The 15,596-nt window shown below is 43.3% G+C and overlaps 1 protein-coding gene across 10 annotated transcripts in view; it reads left to right on the top strand.

Annotated features, from left to right (window-relative positions):
• The window catches only part of RBM47 (RNA binding motif protein 47), a 147,969-nt gene extending 133,872 nt beyond the window's left edge, over positions 1-14,097 (top strand). For 8 of the 10 annotated variants that reach the window (XM_044298524.1, XM_044298541.1, XM_044298532.1 and 5 more), the window contains 3 exons: positions 5,264-5,470; positions 7,886-8,061; positions 12,992-14,097. In XM_044298524.1, coding sequence (XP_044154459.1) covers positions 5,264-5,470; positions 7,886-8,061; positions 12,992-13,228 — 620 coding nt within the window. In that variant the 3' untranslated portion in view covers positions 13,229-14,097. The remainder of the gene's footprint in view (positions 1-5,263; positions 5,471-7,885; positions 8,062-12,991) is intronic. The other 2 variants (XM_044298514.1, XM_044298588.1) reach the window with 2 other exon arrangements.
• Positions 14,098-15,596: the final 1,499 nt, after the last annotated feature.

Here is a 15,596-nt window from a genome sequence, read left to right as displayed (position 1 = left end):
ACTTATCTTAATGCTGAATACGGTCAGATTTATTTTAGATGTGTCAGATTTTAACTCTCCTCAACACAAGGATCTTTGGTGTTGATGGCTTCTGGGAAATAACATGTCACAGTGGTTGATTTCTGGGACTTTTAGGCAATGCTAAATGCAGAGATTGTATCCTTTATCTAACAAATCCTTCTGTCTTTCTTTCTGCAAATTTGCAAAGATCATCTCAAATTTTTATGAAGAGCAAAATTCTCGGAAATGTTTGTATAGTCTTGAATACCTTTAGCGAGCACTTTATAATGTGATGTTTCATTGTTCTGCCATTTCCATGATTGCTGACTATTAGCTATGTGGTGCACTGTGACCTAGTGGAAGGTAAAACAATCCAAAAATGATTGGATCGGCTCTGATTGTAACCAGTAAGTTAACAGCAAGCGTAATTAAGATAAAAATTTGATGAGTATACTCAACATGTAAAATCTTGTACATTAAAATGCAAAACACATTCCGGTATGTTCTCCAGAGAACAAGTATGAGGGCCGGTTGTCTTCTGCCATTTTACTTCTCCTACTGTGACTGAGGATATGAGATGTGGGTGCCTTTTGTTGGCGAGTTATCTGCCCGTCAAGGAGGACCCTTATTATACCCATATATTAATAGGGGAAATTCATGACCTATCTTTAGGATAGGTCAACAGGTTCAAATTGGTGGAGGTCCGACTCTTGACACCACCACCGATGCTGCGGCGCTAGTGTGAGAGATATCTATATTGTAGTGTAGGTGGAGCTTGATTACAACTGTTCTTCCCAGTCAAGCGAATGGAAAAGGAAACAATAATTGCACTGCGCAACCAGTACGATGTAGACGGCAAGCAGGGAAGCACTGGAGAGAACGCAGCTCTCACCCTACTGCCACAGACCTTCAAACAGATGATCAGCTGGGGTGCCGGATCCCCACCGATCTGATACCGATGACCTACCCTCAGGATAGGTCGTCAATATCGCAAAACGAGAATACCCCATTTAGAGCTGCCATAAACATTCAATAGCTACAAGCATGAAAGATTGTTCAGCTGACAGATCTCTCCCGAGTCGGGAGCTCACCACACACGTTCAACTGTTGGCCAAGCTTGCCATTCTCGGCGGTTCGGCGGGCAGTACACTAATGAGTATGGTGGCCCAATGGCTCTGTTCACACTACTGTTGTGGCTTCTATATATTTAAAGAGGTTATCTGGTAAGGCAAGATGAGACACAGTCCCAACTACCAGCCGGCTGGGAAACAATGGAGCGTGCCAGCGCTTGATGTTTCAGTAGCCCTCTTTCAGGTGCATGGGAGTTACGGAAACACTGTAGCAAAGAGAAAAAAGATGTAGCAATGATGGCCATATTCTTGCGTATCCGAACTGTCCCCCAACAATGATTCCTGCTAGATGTTGTGTTTGAATCGCCAGCAGATGGGTGTTACCATTTGGGGGAAGGGGTGTCCCTGCACAGTCTGACACTGATTGGATAATGTCAGACTGAAGGGACTCACCCCCAACTGGTAACACCCAGAAGGACCTTTATTCATGAAGTTCTGGCAGGAATAACTGGGGAATGACACAACATAGAGACATAGGGATAGATGCACCAGAACTCTTATTACATTAGGAATACAATCATTTAATAAAACAGACGTCAGGATAGGGGAGAGGTCCTCTTTAGGTGTCATTTTTAGGTTTGAGTGACATCATAGGCCAGTAAACTACTTGATCTGCTCAGATCTGGTGACATTGAAGTCTTGAGCTTCTATGCTGAACAGGTATGAAGCTCTTCCTGTAGACTGTGGTATGATTTGCCCGGGCGGGGAGCACATATAAAGGTACTGTACCCTTTATAATGTGTGAGCAGGTAGATAAGAGAACATTACAAGGTCACATGGACACTTTATATCTGGCTCTTGGTCACAGTGCACCTCATTTCTCCGTTATCAGTAAACTCTTGTTTGTCACCTGATTACCTGGGCGTTCTGCCTCTGAAATGTCATTATGCAACCATGATTTGTCCTCTCATGTCTGGCATGCATTGTACATCCCACTTTCATACTAAAGCCATGTATCTCTTCTCAGCTAAAATACAAGAGTTCCCTATATACCTTGCTACATCGACACATACACTGGTAATGGTGACCCTTTCTGGTCCGAATGCAAAATATCTCACTTACATATAATAATAATCCACCATACTGCTTGCACATTGGTAGTGTCAACCTGATCTAGGTCCCTTCTCACTTTAAAGAGGACCTGTCACCTCTCCTATCTGATTTATAACTACCTGATTCCCCATGCAATCATAATTCTGGAGCATCTTGTCATTTTCCTTTATCTGGTGCCAATTACTCACTTAATCCTACTATAAATTTAATAACTTGCCAACTAGGTATTACCATTGCCACCTTGTCAAAGTCTGCCACTGACAATACTGATTGTGCAGGGGTAACCCCCCAACTGGTAACACCCAGCTAGCAATGTATTCATAAACTTCTAGCAGGAGTAATAGAGGAGAAGCACAATGTAGATTCATAAGAAGGGATGTTCCAGAATTGTAATTTTATATGAAATATAATAATTTAGTAAAACAGACATGCCAGGAGAGGTGACAGGTCAAAGTTTAAGGGATTAGAAAGAGATGCCAGATTCAAAAAACTGTCCACTGAGGTGAATGGGTCTGAGCAGCAATATCACACACAACCGATGGACAGGTGTAGTGCTGTTTTTGGAAGAAAGCCAATTCCTGTTTTTATTCATGGGTGCCCCTTTAAGGCAGTCATACACATAAGGTAGTTGTCAATAAAACAGTGACCACTAGTGGTATTCAAAGATGGTCTGCAGACCTGGTGTGAAGAACAAATTATTTTGATGTGGCCCCAGTTAGATTTTTTTCATATACTTGATTTGAACACTTTTTTTCCATTTGTTAGATCAATGGGAACACAACTATGCACACAGACACACACACGTAGATATATACAGGGGCATAGCTAAAGGCTTATGGGCCCTGGTGCAATTCAGCTTCCCCCCCCCCCCCCCCCCCTTTCACTTAGCGCTGGTGCACCAAGCTTTTTTGCTGCCCAAGGCAATATTGAAATGCCCCCCCCTCCTTCCCTCCAGTCCTACTGTTAAAGGGGTTGTCCTCTTTTTACTACTGATGACCTATCACCAGGATAGGTCATCAATATCAGATCAGACAGGGTCCCCCAGCACCCCCTCCGATCAGCTATTTGAAGAGAGGGCAGAGCTCATATGAGAGCTGCTTTCTCTGCTCTGTTCACCGGCTCGCCGTGGCATTTGCAGTGATGAGCAGGTAAACAGAGCAGAGAAGGCAGCGCCCATACAAAAAAAAAGCGGACAACCCCTTTAAAGACATACTTTGAAAACATTACATACAGCGCTACAGAACATACAGGGTCATACAGCGCCACATACCTCTTACATCCAGTGACTTCTCTTCTCTGATGTAGATATTCTCTTTCCTCTTCTTCTTGTCAGACCAGACCGCCATGGTGACTTCTTTCAGCCGCAGCCTCGTCTTTGCAGTTTAACAAACAGACATCTTACGTTCCTACTTTTCCATCCTCCTCACCTTCTCAACACCCCATCCTGCCAATCCCAATACTGTGTCTGCTGTGCCCCCAATTCTTTCCTGCAGAAAAAGTCCCCCTAAAAATACTGGTACCAAACAGAGCATCAGTACAAAAACACCCCTTTATATTGTGCGCTAGTACAAAAAAATCCCCCCCTTCCTTTCAGATCAGACCCCCATATAAAACTCTGAATGAGATCCCCCCATCTCAGGCCAAACCCCCTTTACACTTGTATATAAGACCCCAGTTTTAGACCTTGAATCAGACCCCTATTAGACCTCCATGTAAGACCCCGACCCAATATCAGACCTCAGCAAAGACCCCCATTAGACCTCCAGACCCCCATATAAGACCCTCATTAGACCTCCAGGCCCCCTAATATCAGACCTCCAGACCCCCATATCAGACCTCTAGACCCCCATTAGACCTCCAGACTTCCACTAGACCTCCAGACCCCCATTAGACCTCCAGACCCTCAATCAGACCCCCGTTAGACCTCTAGACCCCAATCAGACCCCTATTAGACCTCAAGACCCCCAATCAGACCCCTATTAGACCTCCAGACCCCCAGTCAGACCTCTCCAGACCCCCAGTCAGACCTCTCCGGACCCCCAGTCAGACCTCTCCAGACCCCCCAGTCAGACCTCCCAGATGCCCCAGTCAGACCACTTCAGCCCCCTTTTAGACCACTTCAGACCCCCAGTCAGAACTCCAGACCCCCCATTATACCACTTCAGACCCCAGTCAGACCTTCAGGCCCCCAGTGAGACCTCTCTAGATCCCTCATTAGACCTCCATATCAAACCTCAGATCAGACTGTAAAAAAATAAAGTAACTTACCTCTCCTGCCGCCACTCTCCTTGTCTTCTTTTCTCAGGGCCCGCGCTGCAGTCACCTGACCTCCTGCAACGTCAGGTCAGAGTTCGCTCTATACATCCTGAAGCTGCAGGCAGCCAGGACACAGCAAGGCCCTGAGGAGAGCGAGCAGGAGGAGGGGTAAGTACTGTACAGCGCTCACAGCGCTTCTCTCCCCCTCCTCCTGCAAACTAGTGAGCGCTTACATTATGGAAGTGCTCGCTAGTATTCTCTTTATAAGATGCACTGCATCTTATAAAGAGAAAAGTACAGTACCACCCTCTGGGCCCCCCTGGCTTAGGGGCCCTGTCGAAACCGCTGCGACCACTATAGTTATGTCAGTGGATATATATATATTTACACAATACTAGTGTCTCTGAATAAAACCAAGCATTTTGCATTCTGACCAGATCAGTCATACATATAAATGCCTCCAGGATGTATACTTTTGCTTGTATTTTAGCTTCTCTTTCCACAAAGCTGCATTTTGCTTACCTTGGGTTTCCATTTTGAAGATGACATTGCACCATAATCTTTCTGACGCCAAGCAATCTTGGGAGGAGTTAGAACCTAGAAGAATAGTTTTACAAACCTCATTGGCAAGTTTGACTTTACAAAACGAGGAACTGTTTTGCCAGGCTAGCCTAGAACGAGGGGGCGTGAAACCTCTAGTGTTTGCTCCTCAGTGCGTGTCATTGCCCAAAATAGAAACCCCTACCCATTGCTCAGCATATGCTCATGGAGGCTTTAGTTGTGATCTCCTGTGATTTCTGACTGTGTTATGTTGGTATTACAAGCAGGCAGCATAAGAGGCAGAGAGCGAGGTGCAGCTGGCAACAGAGCCCCTGGTCCCAGGGGGACGTACCTGGGGGGATATTCGGCTGGCCGTGGCATTTATAGCAGATATCATGAAGGGAAGGGTAAACAGCAAGAAAAAACCTTTGAACTTATACCCAACCTGGAGTTACCAGCGGTCAATCCAGTTGCTCTTAAACCCGGTGCAGGTTAGTCTTAACATCTAACATTTTACACTGGTCCCTAATAATTCAATTCATTCTCCAGTGGAGAAAAATAGATGGTGTTTATTGAAGCAGAGCATAGAAAACCATAATGAAAAAGTGGAGCTCAAATCACCAACCACATATAGAACTTAAAGGGTACAGACTGATGAACACTCCTCAGGATAGGTCATCAATATTAGATTGGTGGGGGTCTGACTCCCAGCACCCCCACTGATCAGCGCAAGCACTGCATCCTCTTCACTATTTGCCTGGGTGCCATTTCCTTTGTAGTGGATTTGCAGTGTAATTACAACCGTTTTTCCCATTCCAGTGAACGTGAGAGGCAGCTGTAGTTACATTGCACAGCCACTACAAGGTAGAGGGTGCCCAGGCAAGTAGTGAAGAGGATGCAGTGCTTGAAGGAGCGCCATCGTCTCTCCAAACAGCTGATCAGTGGGGGTGCAGGGATTCGTTCCACTAACAATTTAATATTCTGAGGGTAGGTCAACAATATCTGTAGCCCAGACAATCCCTTTAAAAGGGACACTAAACCTAAAGTCTAATTTATCTTCATTCCCTATTGCTCCCTGTAAGCAGACATTTCAGGCTGGGGAGGGGCTGACTGTGGTGTTACTAACAGGAAGTCCAGGAAAATCCCTGCCCCCCATGAGCACTACCTTGTCTTGCATAGCTTCATCTGTCCTATAAACTCTTGTTTTTCTAAACTTTGTGCTCTAGGTTTAGTGCCCCTATGAAGGCGTCGTATGAGATCAGAAAACCACAGCTGATCTACACCGGCGTTTTCTAGTATTGCAGCCCAAGTCCTATCTACTTCAATGGGACTGAGATTTAATACTGCACTATAGCAAGAGTGGAACTTTTTCTGAAAGTAACCAGACAATTTTTTTCTAATCTCATACAGCCCTTTTAAAATGATCCATAATATGTCTATAGAGACTCAACCCATCACCCTGATATATATTCTAGAGAAAAAAAGGGACTGGCTACAAGTAGACGTGTTTGTCACAAATTACTCCACAATCCATACTTCCTAACACAAATGTACTGCTAATGAATCAGCCTTCATTACGAGGATCTATTCCTGGTATCTGTAATTGATCAATCATTTTGTGCTCCTTGATCATTATTTCCCAAATCACTCATTCATGCCTTCTCATCTGCTAGACTAACATATACTGTGACCATGGCGAATACAGCTCTGACCAGTCATAGAGTACTTGTTCAATGTAAAGCTGCTGAGAAATGTTTTCCATACCTTCTTATCTGCCCTATCAGCAGAGAAATGTATATTCTTATTAATTACTTGATGGTGACCTGTACTTGTTAATTATTATAAACAGCAGAGGAACCTAGAAGAGCCCAGAGAATGCAAGTGATAGCAGAGTGCCCTACCCATGTGCCCTGTTACACCCTATCAGGGTATATGGATGTTGTAGACCAGTGTTCCTCAAGGCCCACCTGCCTGTCAAGTTTTCAGGATCTCCTTATTATTGAGCAGGTGATATAATCATGGTCAATGCATCAGGACTTTCTGACATTCTGTAGGAATGAGGTGGGTTCTGAGGACTGGAGTTGAGGAGCACTGTTGTAGAGAGGTCCATTTATTATATGGACACTTGGACAGCCATTCATCTGAGTGCCATCAGGTACTACAACATGGTCACACAAGGAAAGGCTACTTGTTTCCCACTGTTCTGGAAGCTCTAATGAGATAACCCCCTTAAATGGCCTTATAACACACATGCATTTTAGTATCAAGGCCCAAATCTCCCATGGTTTTGCTGAAAGCGACATAGATAACTTTAGTCCTACTGTGTAAAACGCAGTGCCAGATCTGTTGCATGACAGAAACTGGTTTGTTGGGTTTCCATGATGGTGGCCATCCTTTTACCATACAAAATAGTACAGCATGATGCACTATTTTGCCTGGCATTTCTTATGGAGTCTATAACAGAAGCTCCTAACAGAGCCTCCAACGCAGATGTGGACGAAGCCCTAGCCCGGTTTAGTAGAACCATGGGAGGTTCAAACGAGGCTGCAGTACTGAGATTCCTGCTTTGTTGGGCAGAGCTAGGAAATGTTATGTGACTACCATGGCGTCGGCTGACTAAAGGCTACCATATTCTGCAACCTGTAATTTGCTGACATCTGTTAGGCAACCATGGATCTAAATGGAGCATTTCTAATTATAACATTATTAGAGAATTGCTTCTTACACTATTACCTAACATATCCTTTAAGGAAATTGTAAGGGTGGTACTTCTTTTTAACAAGGTTACAAATATCTCAAAGTATATTCTTATGAATCGTAGTCAGGTTTAGTTAATATTGCTGCCTCCAGCTAGCTGGATAAGTAGGCTGAGAACTGTGTTACTCACTCATTTATATATGTTTTAGTGGCCATTCCCGGCATCGGCACCCAGTACTCCGTATTTCAGGCTGCAACTGCTGCCAAGCTGATTGAAGATGGCAAAATCCATGGGATGGAGCACATGATCAATCCAATCACTGTGCAGGCCGATCATGCTGCCGCTGCGGTTCTGCCATCAGTGTCCACTCCTCCACCATTTCAGGTTGGTAACATATGATATATATGGAAAAGTATGAGTAGTGATGATGTGTATATGGGACTACTTCATCCAAACTAACAGAGCGTTGCCATTCCAACACGAATAATGTAGCAGAACTTTTTTTCTGATAACACACAAAGTAAAGTCACGAGGATGGAGCACACACAGCATGTGCCACAATTCTGGAGGTGAAAAGTTGCAATTTATGGCATGGGCTAGATTTTTATGCAATAATTTGCCATTTTATTTGCTGTTTTATACTTCTTTCACCAGACAGGGTCTTTGTGGGCTAACACATTTACTATATTTCTGCCACAGCTTGCAGAAATCTATGCCAGCTCATACCAGGCATAGATTTCAATTTTTAGGGCATAGACAACCTTCGCCGATTAGCTGTGGCTCTCCTGTGAGCAGTGCAGCCTCCTCGTAGCACAGGGTCTACTTGGTATTGCAGCTCAGCCCCACTCACTTGAATGGGAATGAGCTGCGTCTAGGCCATGTGACCAATAAATGTGACGTCACTGGCCTAGGAAGATTGGAAAGGAATGAGATCTGCCCACCCTCTAGTGGTTGGTGCTCATAGAGGACAAGAGTCAATCTGTTACAAAAAGGGAGATCTATGGCACACCAGAAGTTTCTTTTTCAAGCGATGCTTTAATACATAATTGTGCAATTACACAAATTGCACAAATATGTATTAAAGGATAACTGTCACACTTAGACCCTAATTTCAATTTTCATATATGTAGTTACTAATAACATGATATTCCAGAATCAGTTACTATTAGACTGACTTACCCCATATTTAATAAGATTCAGCCCTTAGCAACCAGTCTGCATAAAACTGCAATTTCACTATTCAGTTAAGATGGCCGCCACTGCCCTCACCCTGAGGCTAATCCTGCCTGCCCTCACTAGCCAGTAACAATAGCCCTCCAAAAGTGTCAGTAACCAGAGCCCTTCCCCCTAAAGGGTTAATCTCCTGCAGCACAAAGTGGTCCTCTTACCACATGTTGCTTTCATTTATACACTGAGCAGACGGCAGATCTCCCTTCCCTGGTCTGCGCTGCTTCAGCTCTGCATTCTCCAGCTCTGCTGAGTGAGGGAGCGTCTGCCAAGAGCAGGGACAGGGAGAAGTGCACACAGCCCAGGCACTGTTATCAGCTGCTGGGGAGGACCTGGCTTTAATCATTTACACACAGTCCCTGGCTGTCAGCAATGTGACCCTGCACACTGCATGCTTCTGCGTCCTCCGTCCTTCAACACATAGACAGACCCTGCACAGCAACCTGATTTTAAGCAGAGGTAAAAATAGGCAGTACAGGGAACAAAACTGTGGAATTAAGGGGTAATTGAATACACAGTGAAAAGTTGAAATAGGGCCACCAAGGAGATATTAATCACCACAATCCAATACTCCCAAAAAAAAAAATATATGACAGTTATACTTTAAAGCATGGCCTAGGAAGAGGCAGCAGCGCTCACAGAGCGCTGACGTCTCTTCAGACACCTGATCGGCGGGGGTGCCTGGAGTCTAAACCCCACGATCAGATTCCGATGTCCTGTCATGAGGATAGGTCATCAGTATTACACACTCAGACAACCACTTTAAGAGGCATGTCTCAGGCATTACACCAGTCTACTTTAGTTTAAGGCTACTTTCACACTCACGTTTGGTGCGGATCCGTCATGGATCTGCACAAACGCTTCTGTTCAGATAATACACCCGATGCATCCGTTCAGAACGGATCCGTTTGTATTATCTGTAACATAGCCAAGAAGGATCCGTCTTGAACACCATTGAAAGTCAATTGGGAACGGATCCGTTTTCTATTGTGCCATATTGTGTCAGTGAAAACGGATCCGTCCCCATTGACTTACATTGTGTGTCCGGACAGATCCGTTTGCCTCCGCATCATCAGGCGGACACCAAAACGCTGCAAGTAGCCTTAGGCCTTTTACACGGGCTAGATTTCCGCGCGGGTGCAATGTGTGAGGTGAACACATTGCACTCGCACTGAAGCTGGACCCATAACTTTTTATGGGGCTGTGCACATGAGCGGTGATTTTCACGTATCACTTGTGCGTTGCGTGAAAATGGCAGCATGCTCTATTTTGTGCATTTTTCACGCAACGCAGGCCCCATAGAAGTGAATGGGCCTGCGTGAAAATCATCTCAAGCATCCGCAAGCAAGTGCGGATGCGGTGCGATTTTCACGCATGGTTGCTAGGAGATGATTGGGATGGGGACCCGATCATTATTATTTTCCCTTATAACATGGTTATAAGGGAAAATAATAGCATTCTTAATACAGAATGCTAGGTAAAATAGGGCTGGAGGGGTTAAAAAAAATAATAATAATTTAACTCGCCTCATCCACTTGTTCACGCAGCCCAGCTTCTATTCTGTCTTCTTTGCTGTGCAGGAGGAAAGGGACCTGTGGTGACATCACTGCACCCATCACACAGTCCATCACATGATCCATCACCATGGTGATGGATCATGTGACGGACCATGTGATGAGCGCAGTGAAGTCATCACAGGTCCCTTTTCTCAAAGAAGAAGACAGAAGAGAAGCCGGGCTGCGCGAACAAGTGGATTAAGGCGAGTTAAATTTTATTTTATTTTTTTCTAACCCCTTCAGCCCTATTTTACTATGCATTCTGTATGAAGAATGCTATTATTTACCCTTATAACCATGTGATTAGGGAAAATAATAAAATCTACACAACACCTAACCCAAACATGCCGGGTACCAAACATGCCGATTTTTCTCATCGCGTTTTCCCGCAACGCACCCGCATCTTATCCGGCCCAAATCCATGACGCCCGTGTGAAAGTAGCCTTAGACTGGCATGAATCAAAATTAATCATGACTATCTTGATGGTTCTGTATTTTGACCCATAGTGCACTCCTTCTCTCGCCATATAGTGCCTCCATATCACCATATTCACTTAGAATACAAAGTTGGTAATAAAACATAAGATGAAATGTGTAAAAATTGTTTTTCCCCAATTTCATGTTCCTTTATATGAAAAAAATCTTGAAAATGGCGTCACATAGAGAATCAGAAACCTATGACCAGGGGCGAAGCTAAAGGCTCATGGGCCCTGGTGCAAGAGTTCAGCTTGGGCCGCCCTTCCCTCAGGGCTTTGTGGCCAGGGGCAGGAAAGCACATAGCCTTCATGCTGCCTGAGGCAAAAATTAAAACGGCAAAATTCTTGACCTAACCCCTTCCCTCCAGCCAGAGGTGTAATTTGACCAGCATGCACTTTCTATAATACCGGTGTCTTTTTATGCTGCACAAGGGTCTTTGGTCCACCATATAAACAATATGATTTAGCAGATTTTCAACCTGTTTCCTCCTGCTTCACCTGCAGCATAGTCCAGCACCTACTAGAACCTGATTATTACTGTGATTATACATGGTATTTCATATGACTCCAGTCTTGCTAAATAAAATGTTACCACCATCATCATCACAACCTCAATATCAAGGAACAGCATAGTCATGGATTTTACAAGTTTCGCCCCTTTTGAATAATTTTATGAACTGATGTAAATCATTCCTGGTAACCATATGCCAAGAACACAAATAGCTTAATAAAAGTATCAGTGAGTAGAGATAAGAGTCATTAATCATACCATAGAGCAGGGCTGGCCAACCTGCGGCTCTCCAGCTGTTGTAAAACTACAATTCCCACCATGCCCTGCTGTAGGCTGATAGCTCTAAGCAGTCTAGGCATGCTGGGAGTTGTAGTTTTGCAACAGCTGGAGAGCCGCAGGTTGGCCAGCCCTGCCATAAAGTGTAATGGAAATTATTAAGAACAAAGGGAAAGGTGGAAGAATAACTAGAGTAGGAAAACAGGACTGGATCGAGCTGTGATTGTGCGTAAAACGGCTTTAGACAGAAAACTATTGTTAAAACTACCAGTGTCTGCTTCTATGCTATGGGTGAGATGAGAGGCTGCCGGCCCATCAGGCACCGTCTCTCCAGGAACAAAAGACTTGAAGGTGGAAAATCCAACCTGTCAGATAAATTCTTGTCCCCTTTATCCCTAATATGTTATAATAACTGTACAGTTATAACATAATTATATTCTAATTGGGAGTGTCAGTGCTTCCAGTCATCTCTATAGAGATGGCCTGGGCATACACCCTTTGACCCCAGCTGAGAACGGATTTGGAGAGACACCTCACTCATTTTCATGACGGCCCCTTTTTTACTAGATGGGTCAGAGAAAAAAAAAAAAGTTATCTTGGGACCACAATACACTAGACCTGATAAAACTTGGGTGACTTTTTGGGGAAACCAGAAAAATGAAGGGGGCACAAACAACTATGAAGCCCTTCTGATGGCACAAACCAGAGCACATGGGAGTACCTACTATTCAAGATTACTTTTTCAGGTGGCATTATCCATTTTGTGCGACCTTTTTCTTGTGCTGTGACATCATACGTGTTTTATACTTGCATGTGACGTCACGGTGTATAATTCTAGTGTTGTATCGCAACACTGTGATATCAGTGTATATGTTCTCTCCTGTATTATCTCCGTACTGTGACATCACTATGTGCATTATGCCAATATTATGACACTCGTGTGCACTACACCTATTCTGTGATTCACTGTCCACATTATTCCACAATTACTATTATCCCTGTACTGTCACATTGCTAACTGCATTATCCCCTTACTAGACCTTACGAGACCAATCATAAGCTTTTCTGAACATGTTGTTGAAAGTGGTCTTGGTGGGGCCCCATTTCAGATTTTGCTGTGGGGCCCCATGGTTGCTTGTTAGGTCCCTGCCAGAGCACCTTTCTTTAGGGCAGTCCCCCTTTATATATACCCTTGTAAACTGGATGCCTGTTTCTTTCTGTTTTCCAATGGAATCGTGCATAAAGTATGTGTATCATTTATATTTCAGGGGCGTCCAATAACTCCGGTGTATACCATGGCTCCAAATGTGCAAAGGATCCCTGCCGCAGGCATTTATGGTGCAAGCTATCTCCCCATCGCAGCCCCTACCACAGCCACATTAGCCACACTACAGAAGAATGCTGCTGCCGCGGCAGCAATCTATGGGGGATATGCTGGATATATACCTCAAGCTTTTCCTGCAACCTTCCAGGTTCCATTACATGACATCTACCAAACCTACTAAAACTGTCATCTCAAGGAAGGGGGCAGGGGACTGAAGGAACTCTAAAATATTTATGAAGAAAAAAAAAAACTTAAAAATATATCCTTAGAAGAATATTTTATATATGTGAATTTTTTTTGTCATTTTGTTTTCTGCAAAAGTCAGTTTTTAAGATACATTTGTTCATACATTTCTCTTTGCATTTTTATGCTTTAGCCATATAGTTTTATATTATGTGGTTTCGGTTGCTTAGGTTTTTAACAGTATATGCATAGACAATATATCTGGTATGAAGGTTTGTTTTTTATCTATATATATATATATATATAATTATAGTACATTGTGCACTAGAGATATAAATATATAAATATATCAGTATCATGTAGTACATTAACTAATGTTGGCAGTGTATGTCTGTAAAAGTACATGAGCAGCTATAGCGTACAGAGTGAATATTCCATATTTAAGAAATATATATTGAGAGAAAGAATATATAGATTTTTGGAAGGTACTTAATTTATAAAGTTATACTGGAGGATCTTGGGAACTACTAGGAAACGATGGTGTCTGCCATGATTCGTAAACTATTCATCTCATGTAATATTTTAAATGTTTGTGCCAATGGATCTGAGGCCACCAGGATTTTAAGGACTCCAGTAACAGGTTGTATATGTTAGCATATAGGGTAGAACATTCGGGCATTAGGGTATTGCCCAGGGCTTTTGGCCAGGGGGAACTCACAGGTCTTTAGTCAGTTGCGAAATTCCTTAAATGAGTTCTCCGGGAATTAAGAAAATGAAAATACTTAAATATTACTTTATTATAAATATATTCTCAAATACCTTTCATTATTTATAATGGCTCCTTTTGTCTGGGGAGCAATCATCAGGGGGAACAAAATGGCCGCTGTCCCATTAGTTCACACAAAACCTGTCCTGATCACACATGAGGACAAGTTACTTTACAACACTGAGGTAAAGAGCTGCCTCATCCTCCTCTCTACTTCTCCGGGATTATGATCCTGAATACAGATAAGAACTTTAGCTGAATAGAAACATAGAAACATAGAATGTGTCGGCAGATAAGAACCATTTGGCCCATCTAGTCTGCCCAATATATCTGAATCCTATGAATAGTCCCTGGCCCTATCTTATATGAAGGATAGCCTTATGCCTATCCCATGCATGCTTAAACTCCTTCACTGTATTTGCAGCTACCACTTCTGCAGGAAGGCTATTCCATGCATCCACTACTCTCTCAGTAAAGTAATACTTCCTGATATTACTTTTAAACCTTTGCCCCTCTAATTTAAAACTGTGTCCTCTTGTGGTAGTTTTTCTTCTTTTAAATATGCTCTCCTCCTGAATCTCTGGGGAATGTAGTTCATGAGGAGACATGAAGTACAGAGAGGACGGACAGGACAGGCTGTGGTAATGTGGGGCTGTGGTAATGGAGACTGCATACAAGTGCTGCTGCTCATTAGCCCCACCTCACCCTCCTCTCATGTCTCCTCATCTTCTCCATTCCCACAGAGATTCACCTGTATTCAGGATCATGATTCCTGACAAGCAGAGCAGAGAGGAGGAGGAGGCAGCACTATGGCTCATTGTGGTGAAGTAACTTGTCCTCCTGTGTGATTAGGACAGGTTTTGTGAGTACTGATAGGACGGCGGCCATTTTATTTCTCCTAATGATTGCTCCATAGACAAAACAAGCCATTCTAAGTAATGAAAGGTATCTGAATATATTTATTATAAAATAATATTTAAGTATTTTTTTTTTTATTCCTGGAGAACACCTTTAAAAGTGCAGGGCCTGCAAAAAATACAATAGCTGAGATTTCTCAGTGTGTCCCTGGTCTATAAAGCACAAAATGACATACCAGCTGGGCTACTGTAAGAGGCATGTGATGTCCCCGCCAGTGTGCCCCTAAAAACATTTTTGAAGATTAACTCCAACTCTTGCTATGTTTGGCCACAGATAATAATCAGATGGAATATACAAGCATGGTGCAGGCAGTGAAACATGTCATTGTGAAATATGTGCTACTAATAAGACTGCCACACAAGCAGGCACAGCTCATGATAGACCAAGCCACATTCATCCTCTCCCATCACTTCTTGTCTTTTTTCATGCTGTGGTCAAGACTCAAAGTCCTGTTCCTAAAAATATAAAATGTCCTTATATTTATATGTACCTGTGAGCTGCCTAGAAGGCAAATTAAAGTAAATGTCCACCCTTAACACAACATCATTATCTCAATAGGTCCACAATTCTGCATTGATTACTTTCTTAATGCATCATTACTGCAGTTCTAATACAAAGCTCCAAACCCCAAGTATAGACATACAATGCAATTCATTTTATATAACATCTTGCAGCCACAAGG

This window comes from Bufo gargarizans, chromosome 1, assembly GCF_014858855.1.
Source record: "Bufo gargarizans isolate SCDJY-AF-19 chromosome 1, ASM1485885v1, whole genome shotgun sequence".
In the NCBI taxonomy this organism is placed as follows: Eukaryota; Metazoa; Chordata; class Amphibia; order Anura; family Bufonidae; genus Bufo; species Bufo gargarizans.
This window is presented reverse-complemented; position numbering and strand designations above follow the sequence as displayed.